We start from the raw sequence: 17,224 nt of genomic DNA, 5'->3' as shown, positions 1-17,224 counted from the left end.
TGAGGGCAGCCATGAAGGGACAGGGCATCGTGAGGGTACAGACAAAGAGTGGGGGCTGCGCTGAGGGGACGCGGCCATCGTGAGGGGACGGGGCTGAGGGGAGTTCTGAGGAGACAGAGCGTCCTGAGGAACAAGGCGTGAGGGCAGCCATGAAGGGACAGGGCATCGTGAGGGTACAGACAAAGAGTGGGGGCAGCGCTGAGGGGACGCGGCCATCGTGAGGGGACGGGGCTGAGGGGAGTTCTGAGGAGACAGAGCGTCCTGAGGAACAAGGCGTGAGGGCAGCCATGAGGGGACAGGGCGTCGTGAGGGGACGGGGTGTGAGGGCAGCAATGAGGGGACAGGGCGTCACGAAGGGACAGGCTGTGAGGGCAACCCTGAAGAGAGGGGGCATGAGGGCATCTGTGAGGGAGATGGTGTCTCGTGAGGGGGGGGAAGCAAAGATTCGGGTGCGAGGGAGCACCATGAAGTGCCCAAGTCAGCTTATCTGGGAGAAAGCCGGTGCCAGGGAATGGCCAGCCCACTTGTCCAGGGATGGCGATGCCAGGTGATCCTCCCCAGCCCAGGCTGGGAGGGTCGGTCCAGAACTGTTGGAGCCGGTGTAAAACACATGGGCAAAAAGTGATCCTAAACAGCACGAGGAGGGGGACAGCCATGGAATGTAACTCTCCCAGCTCCCCAGTTGATAAATCTGCCCCAGCTCCTCCTTAAAATGCCCTTTCTGAGCCCCTGATCTTGGGGGATCCGCAGTGTCGGAGCCTGGCGTGCAGGAAGATCCAGCTGTGGATTGAATGCCAGGAATCGAGGGCAGAGCCGCACCTGTGAGCCATGGCAGCAGCTTGTCTTTGCTGATCCTTTCCTGACCTCTCTGTGAGAGCTCACCCTCACACAGAAATGGGTCGCTCCTTCACCCTCTATGTGTATTTTCCTGGTGAAAATAAAAGCACGGGAACATCTACAGTGGGTGACACCCCAGGTCTATCAAGCATACAGAAACGAGGGGAGACCCAGGAGGAAGAGGGAGAGGATGGGGTAAGGTTTCCTTTCACATTCCCAGCTTCTGGGCAAGGATTCTGGAGCCAAAGGTTGTGCCCGTTGCTTCTTGCTTAGGGAGCTGGGAGTCTGTCCCATCTCTTTTTTGAACTGTTGTGTTCATTTGGTCTCCATAGTTTCCTGAGGCTTTAGGAATGTGTTGTGTGAAAAAAATATTTCCTTTTATTTGTTATAAACTTGCTGCCAGGTGATGGCACACAGCACCCTCAGCTGTGTGTTCAGAGAAGTGGGAAGAATTTTTCACTTTCCACTTTCTCCAGGGTGCTCATGATTTGTCCACCTGCCATCCGGGAAAGCCCATCATCTCAGAAAAACAGGATATTTGTTTTTCAGTCAGATTTTGGGGAGAAGCAGCCTTTTTCTCCTATCCTAAGCGAACACAGGATGTGTGCTGTTTCATTTCAATAAACAATGCTGGAGATGCATTAACATTTAAATTGTATTTAAGATCTGAAAAGGAAAACAATCATTGCTGAAGAAGATCCAGCTGGGAACTGGATCATCCTTTAGGATCCAAAGCTTGCATCGCTGCAGCCAAGCATGGCAGGATCTGTGTTGGGGCACTGTTGATTTTAACAAGTGCAGACATGCTTGGCTGTCTTTTCAGCTTTTTCTCTGTAAATAGTAACAGTTTGTTTGTTTTTTGAGGTATTTACTGGCTTAGGCAACTCCTGTTTGTCAAAGATGCAGCGAGATTGTGTTTCATCGGTAAAAAATGTGGGGCCTGATAAATCATTCTTCTGGACAGTAAATGGCTTGTAGAGAAAGGGGGTTTTGTGGCCAGGAGCCGAGGGAGGGTGGGGGCAGTTTGCAGAGTCTTGAAACCATAGAATCCTGGAATTGTTTGGGTTGGTAGGGACCCCAAAGGTCATACAGTTCCACCCTCCTGTAGGGACACCTTCCCCTATCCCAGGTTGCTCCGAGCACTGTCCAGCCTGCCCTTGGACACTTCCAGGGATCCAGGGGCAGCCACCTCTTCTCTGGGCAACCTGTGCCAGGGCCTCACCACCTTCACAGCCAACAATTCCTTCCCAATATCCCATTTAACCCTGCCCTCTGTCAGTGGGAAGCTATTCCCCCTTGTCCTGGGATACTAGGAAGAAATTCTTGGCTGTGAGGGTGGGGAGGCCCTGGCACAGGTTACCCAGAGAAGCTGTGGCTGTCCCTGGATCCCTGGAAGTGTCCAAGGCCAGGCTGGACAGGGCTCGGAGCAACCTGGGATAGAGGAAGGTGTCCCTGCCCATGGCAGGGGGCTGGAAGTGGATGATCTTTGGGGTCTCTTCCAACCCAGACCATTCTGGGATTCCATGAACACATGAGGTGGATTGAGAGGAAGTGGAAGAAGCAGGAATAAAAATTCTCCTAGTTGACCCACCCAGACTGTGACAGTAAACGTGGTGAAGCTGAGGCCATGTGCTTCAGGGAAGCTCTTGCTTTCTGCCAAATGTGTGTTTGCCTGCTGCAGGCTCTTGCCCCGTGTGATTTCCATGGAGAGCTGCTTTTCACTGTGGTGCCCTCAAAGGCTGATCCTCACAGTGACTGGCAGGGCCAGAACAGCCGTGGGCACAGTGATGAATTTGTTATCTGAGGCACTTGCTGCAGCCAAGCTGACTTACTGCCCATGGCCAGTTCCTAAAACAAGTACACGCAGGCTGAGCTGTAGCCGAGCTGGTGCTTCACATCGTGCTGTGCTCGTATAAAGGGTTCAGCTTAAGGAATTGTGACTTGCAGGCAAAATCCCTGTCCCCCACACCTTTACTCCCTGCAGGAACTGAGCTGTCCATCCCCTGTGTGTTACAGCAACTCAAACACCCCAACCTGGTGAACCTGCTGGAGGTGTTCAGGAGGAAGCGGAAGCTGCACCTGGTGTTCGAGTACTGCGACCACACGGTTCTCCACGAGCTGGACAGGCACCCCCGGGGGTGAGTGGCCCATGTCCCCCCGGGAGCTTTGAGTGCAGGAGTCGGAGCGTCCATGTCGTTGCTTCCCTGTGGATTTTCAGAGGAATTTCGTTAATTACAGGAGAGGTTTCTCAGCCCCGTGCCCAGCACTTGCTCTGTTACTGTGGTTTAGCACTGACATCCCCAGGAATGGTGTGTGAGCCCGTGTGTGTCCCTGTGCAGAGCTGCTCTCCACGGAGACGGGAGCGCCGAGCCGAGTATTTGGGTGAGCTCTGCCTGGCTGGGGAGCAGCAAACCCGAGGGCTTGGGAGCAGCTGGTGTGTCGCTGCAGGGGTGTGCTGGGGGCCCCCAGCCCTCCTTCCACTGCTCCCCAGCTGTGCTGCACATCACTGCACACTGGGGCACATCACTGAGCACCCAAATACAGAATCACAGGCTCGTGGAATTGTTTAGGTTGGAAAAGCCTCTAAGACCATTGAGTCCAACTAATCCAGCACTGCCAAGCCCACCACTCTAAACCATATCCCCAGGTGCCACACTTACATGGCTTTTGGATGCTCAGAGGGATGTGTGAGTTGGCAGGAATTCCCAGGAGCTGTGCCTGCACCTCCCTGCACAGCCCCAGTGAACTCCCTCCTCACACAGGCGCTTGCACCGGGTGTGAGCTCCACACGGGGTCTGTTCTTTCACACAGTGTAAATGACACTCCCACTGAACACATTGTCCCTAATTACCCACGGTGACCTGGTGCTGTGGAAATGCTAAGCAGGAGTTCATAAATCATTTTACAGGCCTGGAGCTAAATGAGCTGCCTGCGGGAGACTGACTGGGGGTTGAGTAAACAAGAGCCTGTTACTGCCTTTCTCCCCAGTGTGGAGCTCGAGGAGAATGGAGCACGGTGACAGCACATGGCTTTGTGAGCTGGTGGGCAGCTGTCACCCCAGTTTGAACCAGTTCACCTGGAATCTGAAGGAGAGGATGGATAACCCTCCTTGAAGAAAATACTTCACATTTGCTTTCTGTTCATCCAAATGACTCCAGTGTGGATGAACATGTAACACAGGCTGCATACTTTGCTTCCTGTCTTTGCAGATGGTCCAGTCTTTTGTGGTCAGGTTAAGGTGGGTGGGCACACGCTGTTTCCAGGCCATTTGACCAACTCCATCCCCTTGTCAGGCTGTCAGTGGAGCACTCCCATCATTCTGAGATGTTTCTGGAAGGAATCTCTAGCATTGCCACAGCAGTGTCAGCACAAGACCCTCAGCACTGACAGCACAAAGTGCCTTAGAGAAAAAACCAGGCTTGTATTGTTTTGGTTTAGTTTTTTTCTTTGTAATGAATCGGAAACTTTTCAACATCGAACACGTGAAATAAAATGGTATTTGAGATTGAAAGTGCCAAGGTTGTCACCTCTGCCTTTCCTGGGGTTGTTGAAGATCCTTACAGGCAGCCAAGGAAGTTTAAGAACTGTTGTCCAGTAACTGAAAGAGAGGAGAGTGGGCTGGGAGGTATTTGCCAGCTTTGGGAGTGAAGAGGGGGCATCCAAACCAAAGCAGAGCTTTATACTCTTGTAGGAACATGCTTCCTCCCCTTATTTTGTCACCTCCCTGGACAATCAGTGCCATGACAGCATTGCACAGCTGTATCTATACCATGGGTTCTCCAACAGTTCCAGCCCTGAGCAGTTATAGAGGCAGAAATGCCTGCTGGCATTTTGGGATTGCCAGGAAATGTGGATGCTGAACACAGCCACGAGACAGGATCTGACGTTGCTGTGTGGTCACCAGTGGCAGGCCTGGCTGTGACAGTGGTCCCAGACACTGTCACACTGCAGTGAACCCTTGTGTCTTGTGGCACTGACTGGATTTGGAAGTGTTTTCTGATTTCCCTGATGATTTTGCTCAGAGATGCCTGTACAGTGTCAGCACTCAAAGGCCTCCCCTTCCTTTTCCCTGTAATGCTGAAGTGATTTTTAATGTCCTGTTTTTTCAAACAGGGTGCCGGAGTACCTGGTGAAGAGCATAACCTGGCAGACCCTCCAGGCCGTGAACTTCTGCCATAAACACAATGTGAGTGCCCTGAACAGCACTAACAGTTGCTGGGACATGGCCTTGGGCAAGAGGGGGGTTCTGTTGGCACTTTCCTGATTACAGAGCTTTCATGGACTGCAATCAGATGGAATTTCCTGTTTTCAACAGCAAACACATCTGAAACATCAGTGTATACCCACAACAGCTGCATTTACTGTCTCACAGGCCCCTTGGGTTGGCTGTCAAGGAATGATTTGCTCTAATGACCTTAGACAAGCTTCCAGGTGGAACAGGAATGTATCCCTGTGTATTCCTGTGCTGTGCATTACAGCTGATGCCCAGGAAACTGCCTTCCCAGCTCCTCAGCTGAGAGCTGAGCAAACTGCTGCTGATTTATCAGAAAGTCCTGCTGACAGTCACAGGCCTTGAATCATGGCACCAGTTAAAAGATTTCAAAACTCAGACACAGTAAACCCCTTTCACAACCCCTGCTCTGCCTTCTGGAGGGAGACACGAGTTGTGTGCGTTTTAGTGGGAACACTTTGGGAAACAGGGAAGGAGAAGGAGCCCTTTGGAGAAGTTCTTTAAGCAAACTTAGCTGTAATTGTCTTTGTTTTTGTTCATCTGCCAATGTTTGAGATTTATGAGTGGGGCAGGAGATGGCCCTGGGATGGGTGTTTTGTCTTTGCTGGGAGAATTATGTCCAGTTGAGCCACAGGAACTTGGCCACAGCTCTCTCCCGCTTCCAAGATTTGTTGGTTTGCGTCTTTTTTCCGTTCCCCTCAAAGATTTAATGGAGTTTTAGAGCAGAGGGAACAATGAGATGCTGCAGCCTGACCTGCTGTAGATCACAGGTAATGAGGTTTTATGCAGCTGCCCTTTTTGGAACTCCATGACAGTGGTTTAATAAGCAGCATTTCAGTCCTCAAGAGGAGACACAATAATTTACCACCAGCTTAAGGAGGAAAGTCTGAGGTGTTTGTGCTGAGGTGATGGTGTGGGAGGGATGACATGAGCGAGACCCTGGTGAGTTGAGCAGAGCAAAAGAAATGAAGGTCTCTGATAGTTTGATCAGCAGAAATTCTTTGCCAAGCCCAAATTCAGTTGTTGTGAAGGTCAAGGTCACCTCCTAAGAATCACAGAATTGCCAGTGTTGGAAGGGAAATCATCTTGTCCAGCCCTCACACTCAAGCTGGCTCAGCTAGAGCAGGCTGCTCAGAAACTTTTCCGGTCAGGGGTTGAATATTTCCAAGCTGGAGGCTTCCCAGACTCCCTGGACAACCTGTTTGGGTGTCAGGCCACCTTCTCAGTTAAAAAAGATAAATTGCTTAGATTTAAGTGGAGTTTCCTGTGTGCTCAGTTTGTGCCTGTTGCCTGTCTGGTGCCACTGGCACCACTAAGGAGAGCCTGGATTGGTCTCCTTTACTTCTTCCCATCAGGTATTTATCCACAGAAGCTGAGGATCCCAGAGCTGCACAGAGAGCTCTGGATGTGTCTCACCTGTGCTGAGCAGATCACTGAGCAGAGATCAGCACAGGGGAGACCGAGCTCTTGCTGAGCTTTGCCAGCAGAATCATCTGCCAGGAGCTTCCCAGCTGGTTCTGGGAGCTGACTCCGTGTTGTCCAGGTGACACAGAGCTGTGCAGCTGAGCCTGCAGAGAGTCTCATCCCAAGGGTGGGCTGTGGGCAGGTAATTGTCCTGCCTGACGGGACATGGATTTAGCTGCTGCTCAGAAATCCTTCCATCTCCTTCAGCAGGAATGATTGCCTGGCACAATGTGCAGAGGGTGTGTGGATGAATTAAGAGGGTCTTTGTATGAGGGCCAGGTTAAATACTTGCTTCTAACCTTCTGTTTGCAGTGCATCCACCGAGATGTAAAGCCAGAAAACATCCTGATAACAAAGCACTCCGTCATCAAACTCTGTGACTTTGGATTTGCTCGAATACTGAGTGAGTGCTGCTACACACACGATTTGTTAACACGGGAAAACTCCACTGAAGGGTAGGATCAGCCTTTCAAACACCCACTTTTCTTTGCTTGATGCATCTGCAAAGCATCCTATGTAAAAGGCTGTTGTGTTTCCCCAGGGAAGCTCTACTAAAGACTGGGTAGAGATCCCAAACCTTAAAGGAAAGAGTCCAGACACCATGGTGATGGGGATCTGTGAACAGCCTGAGCTCCCTGCTGGGGCAGCTGAGCTGCTGGGGGTGCTGGCACTGGCACATGGAAGTCAGCCTTGGGCATCTTGGAGCTGCCCAGCCGTTGTTTATGCAATGCTGGAGACACAGCTGGAGTTCCCTGGCAGCCAGACCCCTCTGGCTGCCTCTGCAAACAATGGCTTCACATTTTCCTTGTAAATAAACCCCCTAATCTGGTTTATTTTAGCTCCTGTTCTGACAAATCACGTGGGCTCTGGGAACTGCCCACTGGCTGGTGCAGGGCCCTGCTGTGAGCTCTGCACATTTTCATTTGGAGAAAAACACGGTCCTGATTTTTGCCAGATCCAAAGTGTTTCCAAAGTAGGGTCCTGTTGTGGCCAGTGACTCACCCCGTCCCTGCAGCCACTGCCTGCCCAGGAGGTGCCCCAACATGTGCAACAACTGGTGACGGCTCATCTGCATCTCCCTGATCCCACATTCCTGTTTGTTTGTCTCCTCCCTGACCCCAACCCAGCCGGTCCCAGTGACTACTACACAGACTACGTGGCCACCCGGTGGTACCGCTCCCCGGAGCTGCTGGTGGGGGACACCCAGTACGGGCCCCCCGTGGACGTCTGGGCCATCGGCTGCGTCTTCGCCGAGCTGCTCTCGGGGGTCCCGCTGTGGCCTGGGAAGTCTGACGTGGACCAGCTCTACCTCATCCGGAGAACCCTGGGTGAGTGTCCCCCTGCACGGCCTTCCCATGCCTTTGGCAGGACTGGAGCTTTCCTCTGTCGTGGGAATCAGGAGTAACCAAGAGGTGAATTTGCCCCGTGGATCTCTCCCTGTAGTAGGTGTTGGCTTATTTGAGGCGTTCCTGTCCTTAAAAGGGAGCTGGGTTTTCCTGGCTCCCAAAGTAGAAAGCTGTGGAAGCAGGATCATTGCCTGCAGACTGCCTGGAACCATCCCTCCACTCTCTTTAGTGGTGGCCTCTGGGAAGCTGAATCTGGTGCTGGGCAGATTAGGAAAGATGTGGGATGTGTTAGGTGACCACCAGACCTCCTGGTCCCTTGGGGTGGCTCAGTGACTGCTGAGGTGTCCCTTGGGTTGGGACAGCACAGGAACACCTGCCTCTCCTGCTGTGCTTCCCACATCTTCACCTGTCTCCATACAGGGAAACGAGGCGCCTGTATCAGAAAGGAATGTTTTGCATAAAGGTTTGAAAGATCCAGGTATTTTTCAGCAAATCAAGCAAAGTGGTCAATGAATAGTTGGATTAAGTTCATCCCAGCTTTGGAGGTCTCATAAGCGTGGCCAGTGCCTGTGGATGTCTCTGTGCCTGGGAATGGGAGTGTGAAAATGTTCACACTTGTTCACAAAAATGTTCACAACCTGTCTGTTCCACGTGTTTGTCTTTATTCATCAAGGAATTTTAGGAGCCACTCCAGATTTATTTGTTAAATAAAAGACCCACTATCCCCATAACGCTTAAATTAATCCAGTGTCATTGATTCTCTTTGATCTGAGTGTGTAACATCTGATTTCTTGCCTGGCAACGAACAACCCCCCACTTTTAACTGAAATTTGTTGGAATGAACTGAGAGTTGTAATTTTTACTGAGCAGTTTATAAAACTAATGGCTTTAAACAGATAAGCTCCTTAGCTAGAAAAATAGTTCAACACCGATTGCTTCATCCTCCAGAATCCATTAAAGCCACTGTTAGGCAGTTATAATTTATTTTTAATGACAGGGTTTCAGCCAGAAGAGATTCCCATTGGATCCAGGTGCTGGACTGAGCAAAGCTCCTTGGTGGAAGCTGTGCCATTATGGGGGTTGGCATTTTACTGGCTCTTTGTTCTGGGTTTGATTTTAGCATTTTCCTTGCTCTGAGCTGCTCTAAGCTTCAAAAAAGCTGCCCTGGGGAAAAGCTGCAACGTGTTCCTGGTGGAGCTGCACTTCAGCTCTTTTCCATACAACACACTCAGGAGTGTCCAAAGAGAATTTCACCAATATGAGTTAAATTTTCCTGAAGCTGGAACACTCCTGGCCCTGCCTTTCCCTCAGCACAGTCACACAGATGTGGGATCACTGATGGCCCAAATGGACATGAGTTCTCACAGAAGAACATTTCCTCAGCTCACTTGGTGATATTCCATCTCTTTGGATGTTCTCTTGCATGGGATCAGCTTTGTTAGAGGATACAACCTTGTACTAGAAAAACAGCAAATTAATCCAAATTTCTCTTTATTCTTGGTCGAAGGGGATCTCATTCCCAGGCACCAGCAAGTGTTCAGCACCAACCAGTTCTTCAGCGGGGTGAGAATTCCAGACCCGGAGAGCATGGTAAGAGCTGCCTCCAGATGCAATTCCCTTGAGCCTGGTGCTAACCAGTCTCTCTTCCACTCTAATCCACTCTGCAGTGCTAAGGAGACAGGGTGTTTGGGCAGGGAAATGTTCCTGCTTCTTTTTACCCACGTGCTGCCTGCTTTGGAAGTGGAACTGGAAGAGCCTCGCTCAGCTTGACCAGTCCTTTGCTGCGCAGCGTTTTTTTCCCAGTCCAAAAGCTTTGCCCTTTCCTTTGCCAGTGTGCACCAGGATATTACTTGGAGGTGGCTGAACCCGTCTCATGACATTTTAACTTCTACACTGTGTAAAGACAGTCAAAAAATTATTGATCTCCACCCCTTCCCCCCATTCCTGGTGGCTCATCCTCAGTAGTGCCAGGCCTGCAAGCACACGGAGTGAGGGAGGCATTTTGTGAGGAACGGGTCACATTGCTATGGGAAGCTGGGTCTCTGTCCCCTGATAAATGAACAGGTTGCTCATATGAGTACACTCACTGGTTTTTTTCCCTCCAGGAGCCATTGGAAGTGAAATTCCCCAATATTTCATACTCTGCTCTGTCTCTCATGAAGGTAAGAAAACTCCAGCCCTGCACTGAGAGGAGCAAGTGGGGTCTGTGTCGCTTACCAGTAAATGGTGTGAGCTGGGGGCTGAGTTATCAGAGATTCATTGAAAAATAGAGCTGGTTTCCTGCCCCTATTCCTCAAGCCAGAATTCCTACTACAACTGTGGACTCCTCATCCCTAGAAGTGTTCAAGGCCAGGTTGGACAGGGCTTGGAGCAACCTGGGATAGTGGAAGTTGTCCTTGCCCATGGCAGGGGGTTAGAATGAGATGGGCTTTGAGGTCCTTTCCAACCCAAACCATTCCATGATTCCTTGATTAATTGCTGCAGTCATTGGGTATCAGCTGTTCCTCAAGCTTCCTGCTGGCTGAAAAGCCACTGTTATAATACATTAAAAAATTATTAACACATGTACCTGTGGGAATACTGTGTTGGCTGTGGGGAGGGCCTGGAATTGTGCAGACCTGTTTCATGAGTGTTTTGTGTGATCCTTCATCTTTTCTAGGCATGCCTTCGGATGGACCCTGCGGAGAGGCAAACCTGTGAGCAGCTGCTGCAGCATCCCTACTTTGACAGCTTCAGGGAGGCAGTGGATCTGGGGAAAGAACGGGAAAAAACAGCTCGGAAACCAGCTAGGCTGACCCGGAAGCACATGCCAGGGGTAACTTTTCCACAGTATTTCATGTCCTGTGCCTGAGGAGGGGCTGGTTGTTTTGTTGGCTCCCAGGAGCTGGGCTGTGCTGGCAGTTTAGGGTGTTGGACTGGTCTCAGTTTTATCCTGAGGAGAAAACAAACCTCCTGGCTAAAGAGTAAATCCATACGAACTGGATACTGCAGTGCAGCTCCATGGGGCACTGGGGATAAGCAGCACAGCCCTGTGAACCATCAGAGTTATCCAGGAATGTGCATTCCTGACAAAGAGTAGCAGGAGAGCTGAACAAACTGGACACACTCATGTGGCTGGTTTAATTTGGGATCCTTTTGGTGCTTTTTAATCCCAAATTATGGAGATGGAAAAAATGCCCAGTTCTGTTTGTAACTGGTGACGGGACATGATCCCATACTCAGTTCCACACGTTACACCACACACTGGGTGTTTCTGCAGCTGGAGTTGCCAGGCAAATTCCCTGCTGCTTCAGCCTTTCTGGACTCCATCCCAAGTCCCCAGATCCATCCTCACAATGTGAGTCATTCCGCAATTTTTATGCCCAAGAGCCACATTCCCCACAGCAGCTGTAGGGCTGAACTGGTAACAGACAGGGAAGTTGGAGGTGAGGAATGGAGAACTGCTACAGCCTGTGAATTCCTGGATCACACTGAGTCACCTCTTCCATTTCTATGCCATAGGATATAACAGGAATATTTTTCTTGCCCTGGAAGACTGGAAGAAATCCCTTTAGTGAGTTGATCTTGTTGCAGTCCAGTCACAGAACCATGACTCTTAGTATGAGAAGTGCAGGATTACAGTAGGAATAGTGACATTTTTCCATGTGAAAAAGGAAACGTGTGCTTTATTCTCATTCCAGACAAATACGCTCCGTGTAACTTTTCCTTTAGTTACAGCACCTGCCCCAGCTGACCAGCAGAAACGTTCTCCCAGCTTTGGACAGCAAGAAGCACTGCTGCAAAACAAGGAAATCCAACTACCACTTCCCAAACATCTGACCAGATTCAGACTTGATTGTTCAAAGTTCAAGGATAAATTCGGGATTCATAAAGGGAGGATACACAGTGGAAAACTAAATTACTAAATGCTATGACATGTACAAAGTGAGTCCAGCCTGATGAGAGGCTGCCTGACTGCTCCACGTAGTTCCCAGCCTGCTCCAGGGATACACCTGCCTTACCACTGCACTTACAGATCACAGAGTATTAAAACTACTGGTAGTGGCTTCACAGGCTCAACAGGCACCACTCCCAGGAGAACAGATCAACCATAACCTCTTGTTTCTTTACTCTTTTTAGAGTTTCTCCTGAGTGTTTCATCCATTGATTGAGGTTGCTCTTCTTTGCTGTTTCTGACAATAGTGAAGCCACTTGCTTGTAGTTACAGGAATTGTTTTGATCAAAACTAATCATGAACTTAATTTATAACAATGGCCAGACACAGGTAGGGATTCTACCTTAGTGTTTGTATTAAGAGTGACTCGGGTTTGTGGAATCTCAGGATGTAATATTGGGTTGATTTTGAATAAAAGAAATGTAGCTTGTTTTTCCAATTTACTGGATTTTTTTTTTTTACTTGAAACCAAGAGCAAAAATGTTTTGTTTTCCCAGTACATTCTGTGTTCCACAACAGTCAAAGCCATTTCAGTGGGACAGATCCCACATCCTCAGATGGTACCTGTCGGCCTTTTGTGTCCTTACACAGGGAGATCCATGTCTGAGACAGCACTGTGGATCTTTCTTGGAGTCGCTGCCTCCTGCCCTTCCTTACCACCAAAGATAGGAATTTGGCTAAAAATGCTGTGTTCTCCCTGAGGATGAGTCCTCCCCCCTGTGCTGGCACAGCTGAGGCACTTCCATTCCTGGGGGCAGTTTTGGGCCCCTCACAAGGACATTGAAGGGCTGGAGTGTGTCCAGGGAAGGGAATGATGCTGAGGAAGGGGCTGGAGCACCAGGAACGGCTGAGAGAGCTGTGGGGGCTCAGCTTGGAGGAAAGGAGACTCAAGGGGGACCTTCTGGCTCTCCAACTCCCTGACAGGAGTGGGGGGCCAAGGGAGTGTTGGGCTCTGCTCCCAGGGAACAAGGGACAGAAGGAGAGGGAACGGCCTCAAGTTGCACCAGGGGAGGTTCAGGTTGGATATTATAGAAAATTTCTTCATGGAAAGGGTTGTCCAGCCCTGGCACAGCTGCCCAGGGCAGTGCTGGAGTCCCCATCCCTGGAGGGATTTCAAAGCCATGTGGATGTGGCACTTGGGGACATGGGCCAGTGGTGGCCTTGGCAGTGCTGGGGGAAACGCTTGGACTCGATGGTCTTGGAGGCTTTTCCAACCTTACTGATGCAGTGATTCTGTTTATCAGCAGTGATGAGGATGCAGCTACAGAGCTGCACAGAACTCATTCAGTCCATGTCAGCACACGGCAAAAATGTGCACAATCCAAGGGCCACTGCTCTGCCACAGCCAGCCGTGCTCCATTCAGTGTTCCTGAGGAGGTGACCCTGCCTGCCTGTAGATGACTCCATTGCAACCACACAACAGAAGTCAAAGCATGAATAACACAAAAAAAGGCCCATGACCTGTTTTATTAAATCAGCTCCCACCGACTGGGCGGGATTCTCTGAGAGTGAACAGCCCTTGTTCCCACAGCACCAACACCCGGCACCGACCGCGCCCAGCGCTGCGGCTTCACTCCCCACTGTCACTGCCACTTCATTTCTGTGCAATAAAACAGCTGAACACTTCTCACTGAGGTATTAACAGCTCCCTACGAACACAGGAAACGTGACTCTGTACAGACACCTGCCTCCTCTGTTGCTATCCACCACTTAGTTTAAGCTTAACAAAACTTCAGTGCATAATTTCTGGAAAGGTCACATGCAGCTTTTTGAGGCTGCACTGGGAGAGCTGGGCTTATTTTCACACCTGGAAATACAGCAGCATCTACAAGTTAATTTATGCAATATATGATAAATACTAGGAAGTCACATCTCAGTCATGTGCTGTCGTGTTTATTCCAAGTCCAGCTCCAGCTCCAGCTTTGGCAGCGCCTGCTGAAGGGCGTGAAAGGTGGTTTCTTTCTTTCTGATTCCAGGAAGGTCACTCAGATACAAATACTCAAGGTTCCTGTAAATATTTAAAAAGAAAATCAGCAACTACTATTTAACAGCTCCCAAAGAAATTAGAGAAAGGATCATTCTACTGTAATTATTTTAAATGGTGACTGGTTATAATAGAAGCTTTTTATGAAGTGGGTGCTTGAGGTTGTTAGCTGCAGAGGTGCAGTATCCAAGTGCATCCCATGCCCAAGGACTCAGGTCTGCCCTGAGACCTCCATGAGAGGATGTCGTGACAGGGAGCAGCCCCACACATCTGGAACAGCCAGACTCCAGCTCCCCCACCCAACACAATCCCAAAACAGCTGGGACAAGGGTGCTGTGGAAGCGGTGAGGGGCTCACGTACGTCAGCTTGTGAAGGGCAAGGATGCCTTTGTCTGTGACATTCCCACAGGAGATGATCTTCAGCTGGAGGAGACTCTTCTGCAGGTTGTTTGTCTCGCTGAGCCTCTGCAGACACTCGTCCTGTATGTACATGCACTTCTCCAGCCTGATGTCCGTGACGTGCTCCAGACCATCTGGAAAGATTAAAAACGAGGATTTGCTTCAGAGTGCCAGGACCATCCTGTGCTGGTTGTTAAGTTCTGCCTCCAAACCCACCCAGCAACAAGTTCCTGTATACATGGGGCCATAACACACAATGAATCTCCAAAGTCCCTTTGTGGTACTTCAAATAAATGAAAACCCTTTTGGTAAGATTTGAAGAGCTTTGGCATGGGCATGTCACAAAAAACCTACAAGTTTGGGTGATGAACAATGACTGACACAGAAATGTGCTAATGCAGGAAATTCAAGGTCCCCTGCTAAGAAAAAATAATAATAATAGTAACTGTTGCCTATTTTGGTTTCTGCTGTTTAAAGGAGACCTGAAACACCTTTTTAATCTTTTCTAAGAAACCAAGTGTTTGCTTTTTGTCTTTGAAGATGTCATAAATACCTGGAGAACAAGCAGAATTATGACTTCAGAGGCACCAAAATCATGGTTTGGTGTAGAAGAAAAAGAATATTTATAGTGCTTTTTGCTTCCAGCTCATCAAAATTCGTGGCACTTCCTTAGTGCTACGGACATTTCAGGCAAGGGCTGATGAAGTTCCCAATCACACACCTCCAGCAAAACCTTAGGAACTCATAAAGCCATTTTAAGGGAAAAAAACCCCACGAGAGATTTCTCAGTATCTTGCTAAGGAACGAGACAATGACACAGTTATCGATACTTTGACGCAACTGAAATCAAGACCGTTAAGAACAATCTCACGTTACCCAGGTAGTCAAATCCTCTGTACATGATGCAGGAGTCGGTGGCATTAATTGCTTCTATCTTGTACTTGCCCAGGGGCCCCGTGGGGAGCCCGTTGTAGTCCTGCTGCCACTTTGGGGAGCCCTGGAACCGCACCAAGGCCCCGCAGCGCAGGAGCCACTCCGAGGCCGCCCGGTCGGGGCCCACGGCTTGGATCCGCTCGTAGTCCACCCTGCCACGACACAAAGAGCATCCACAGGGTGGAAAAGTTATTCCCTTGGCAATCAAAAAGCTCCACGGCAAATATCTGCTTAGGTGTGTGGTAAGGTATCAGAAAACTAAGGATGTGATTTACTGCACGTGGTTCACGTGTCATCGTTTGGACTGTGAGGTTCTTAGTCTGGCTGGAGTTTTTTTTAGCTTGTTTTAAATGGCAGATGCTTTTGGTAAAAAAAAAAAAGAATGCAAATGCAACTGGACTTAACCTTCCTGATTGTTTCTTTCCATGTCTGTAGGGAGAGAGAAAAAAAACCACCTTTTTCTTCCCAGAGGCTTTACAACTACTAATTTCTCTTTCAAACATTGATTATATAGAAACATCTTGAAATCTGTTACAAGTATGTCGTTCCTAAATCCTTTTCATAGAATCATGGAGTTGTTAAGGCTGGGAAAGGCCTTTAAGATCATTAAGTCCAACCACCAGCCCAGCACCACCACCACGTTCACCACTGAACCATGTCCTCAAGTGCCACATCCACACGTTTCTTGAAAACTTCCAGGGATGGTGACTCCACCACTGCCTTGGGCAGCCTGTTTTTTCTCAACAGTTACGGTATTTCATAAAAACCACACTTCAGCAATAGTTAAACTTCTTGGGTCCATTCTGGAAAAGGATGCATTTCTTAGTCTGGCGAGGAATGATGAAGGCCGAGACCTGGAAGAGGGTCCCGTCTGGTTTAGTTTCAGTAATCAGCTACACCACACAACCCTTCCCACACAGCCAGAAGACATAAGGCAAAACTATTAGCTCCTGGCAAAAGTTATGGGCAGAGAAAGTTTCACAGAGAAGGGTTTTCTCTTTCAAAAGTAAATCCGAAACCCTCCTGTGGCTGAATCACTTTGTAAGTGATGGGCTGGTTTGATGCTGTTCTTAATAAGTAAAGGGGCTTGGTTCTGCTACGTGTTTAAATGAGTTTTGGGGTCAAAGAAGAGCAGGACTTAGGGACAGAATCCATGTGGCCACTCCATGGAGGGGGCAGAGCACAGACCTTCCTCTGGAGGGTCACAGCTTTGGGATGGGAAGCAGGTACGGAACGCCCCCTGCCAAGCACCGACACGCAATCTGGAGGGAAAGAAGAGCATTAAGTTCTCTGCAGCCCAGGGATTTGATTCTTCTCTTCCACAAACCGCGCTGTGGACCCGCGGGACCTGATAATTGATTATCGCCCAGTGACTCACTCTTACTTGTTGAACACGGCGTTCAGCCATCCCCAGAACCCTCTGCAGCTGCCCGGCGGCGACGGCGGCTTCTTCACGAGTCTCCCCAACACCATCATCACCTCCTTGGAGAAGAGAGAGAGAAAAGGGAGATATTATTTGGAGCGTCCGCAGCAGCAGCACGGGGGGGGCCGCGCCCCCCTCCAGGCCTGACCGGGGCTGCCCTCCCGGCGGGACCCGCGGCTGCAGGCGGGGGTCTGTCACCGCCCCCGGGCTGCCCCGAGGGCCGAACCTTGGCCGGCTCTGCCCTGCCCGGCCCGGCGGAGCGGCTGTGGAGGCGGAGGAGGCGGAGGAGGAGGAGGTGGACGCGGACTCGGCGGACGCGGCCGGGCGGTCTCTCCGCCCCCAAGATGGCGGCGGCGCTGAGGGGCCGCGCGGGCCCGGGCGGGGCCCCGGCGCTGTGGCGGGTCCAGAGCCGGGGGAGGAGGTGAGGCCGGGGGGAGCGGGACGGACCGCCCCGGACCGCGTCCTGCCCCTTCCTTTATCCATTTCCCTTATCCTTTGCCTTTTCCCTTTACCTTTCCGCTTCCCCTCTCCCCTCCCCTCACCTCCCTCCCCTCACCTCTCTCCCCTATATCGCCTTCCCCCTATATCCTTTCTCCCCTCACCCTATTCCCTATATCCCCTATCCTCTATATCCCCTATCCCCTTTCCCTATTCCTATCCCCTCTCTCTGTCC

General features: G+C 50.2%; 3 protein-coding genes across 4 annotated transcripts in view; 2 read left to right on the top strand and 1 right to left on the bottom strand.

The window, feature by feature from the left end:
* Positions 1-133: 133 nt before the first annotated feature.
* CDKL1 (cyclin dependent kinase like 1) lies at positions 134-12,251 on the top strand. 2 transcript variants are annotated; one of them, XM_017825523.1, is made up of 9 exons: positions 134-173; positions 2,854-2,975; positions 4,951-5,023; positions 6,845-6,935; positions 7,660-7,860; positions 9,386-9,468; positions 9,984-10,040; positions 10,538-10,693; positions 11,590-12,251. In XM_017825523.1, exons 1-9 carry the CDS (start codon positions 150-152, stop codon positions 11,695-11,697), a joined length of 915 nt encoding a protein of 304 aa, XP_017681012.1. In that variant the 5' UTR covers positions 134-149; the 3' UTR covers positions 11,698-12,251. The 2 variants fall into 2 exon arrangements, with proteins under 2 accessions (XP_017681012.1, XP_017681011.1); XM_017825522.1 differs by lacking the exon at positions 134-173 and adding an exon at positions 412-1,032.
* Positions 12,252-13,250: 999 nt separating this feature from the next.
* On the bottom strand, positions 13,251-16,898 carry ATP5S (ATP synthase, H+ transporting, mitochondrial Fo complex subunit s (factor B)). Its single transcript, XM_017825450.1, has 5 exons — positions 16,778-16,898; positions 16,513-16,610; positions 15,072-15,280; positions 14,158-14,329; positions 13,251-13,820 (listed from the first exon to the last, which is right to left on the bottom strand). Exons 2-5 carry the CDS (start codon positions 16,602-16,604, stop codon positions 13,706-13,708), a joined length of 588 nt encoding a protein of 195 aa, XP_017680939.1. The 5' UTR covers positions 16,605-16,610; positions 16,778-16,898; the 3' UTR covers positions 13,251-13,705.
* Positions 16,876-17,224, top strand: part of L2HGDH (L-2-hydroxyglutarate dehydrogenase) — a 14,754-nt gene continuing 14,405 nt past the window's right edge. Inside the window, exon 1 of the mRNA XM_017825449.1 lies at positions 16,876-16,972. Within this exon, the coding sequence (XP_017680938.1) occupies positions 16,896-16,972 (77 nt within the window). The 5' untranslated portion in view covers positions 16,876-16,895. The remainder of the gene's footprint in view (positions 16,973-17,224) is intronic.

This window comes from Lepidothrix coronata, unplaced genomic scaffold (genome assembly GCF_001604755.1).
Source record: "Lepidothrix coronata isolate B3197 unplaced genomic scaffold, Lepidothrix_coronata-1.0 Scaffold119, whole genome shotgun sequence".
In the NCBI taxonomy this organism is placed as follows: Eukaryota; Metazoa; Chordata; class Aves; order Passeriformes; family Pipridae; genus Lepidothrix; species Lepidothrix coronata.
The sequence above is the reverse complement of the archived record's forward strand: the minus strand, read 5'-3'. Positions and strand labels throughout refer to the sequence as shown.

What these genes read in the sequence shown, in the direction of transcription:
- CDKL1 (XM_017825522.1), top strand. Translation starts at nt 895, where the DNA reads ATGGGTCGCTCCTTCACCCTCTATGTGTATTTTCCTGGTGAAAATAAA. An exon ending in AGGAAGAGGGAGAGGATGGG is followed by an intron (nt 1,033 to 2,853) that starts GTAAGGTTTCCT and finishes TGTGTGTTACAG; the next exon opens with CAACTCAAACACCCCAACCT. An exon ending in TGGATTTGCTCGAATACTGA is followed by an intron (nt 6,936 to 7,659) that starts GTGAGTGCTGCT and finishes ACCCCAACCCAG; the next exon opens with CCGGTCCCAGTGACTACTAC.
- ATP5S (XM_017825450.1), bottom strand. Translation starts at nt 16,604, where the DNA reads ATGATGGTGTTGGGGAGACTCGTGAAGAAGCCGCCGTCGCCGCCGGGC. An exon ending in CTGAACGCCGTGTTCAACAA is followed by an intron (nt 15,281 to 16,512) that starts GTAAGAGTGAGT and finishes GTGTCGTGGCAG; the next exon opens with GGTGGACTACGAGCGGATCC. An exon ending in CAGAGGATTTGACTACCTGG is followed by an intron (nt 14,330 to 15,071) that starts GTAACGTGAGAT and finishes TAATCTTTCCAG; the next exon opens with ATGGTCTGGAGCACGTCACG.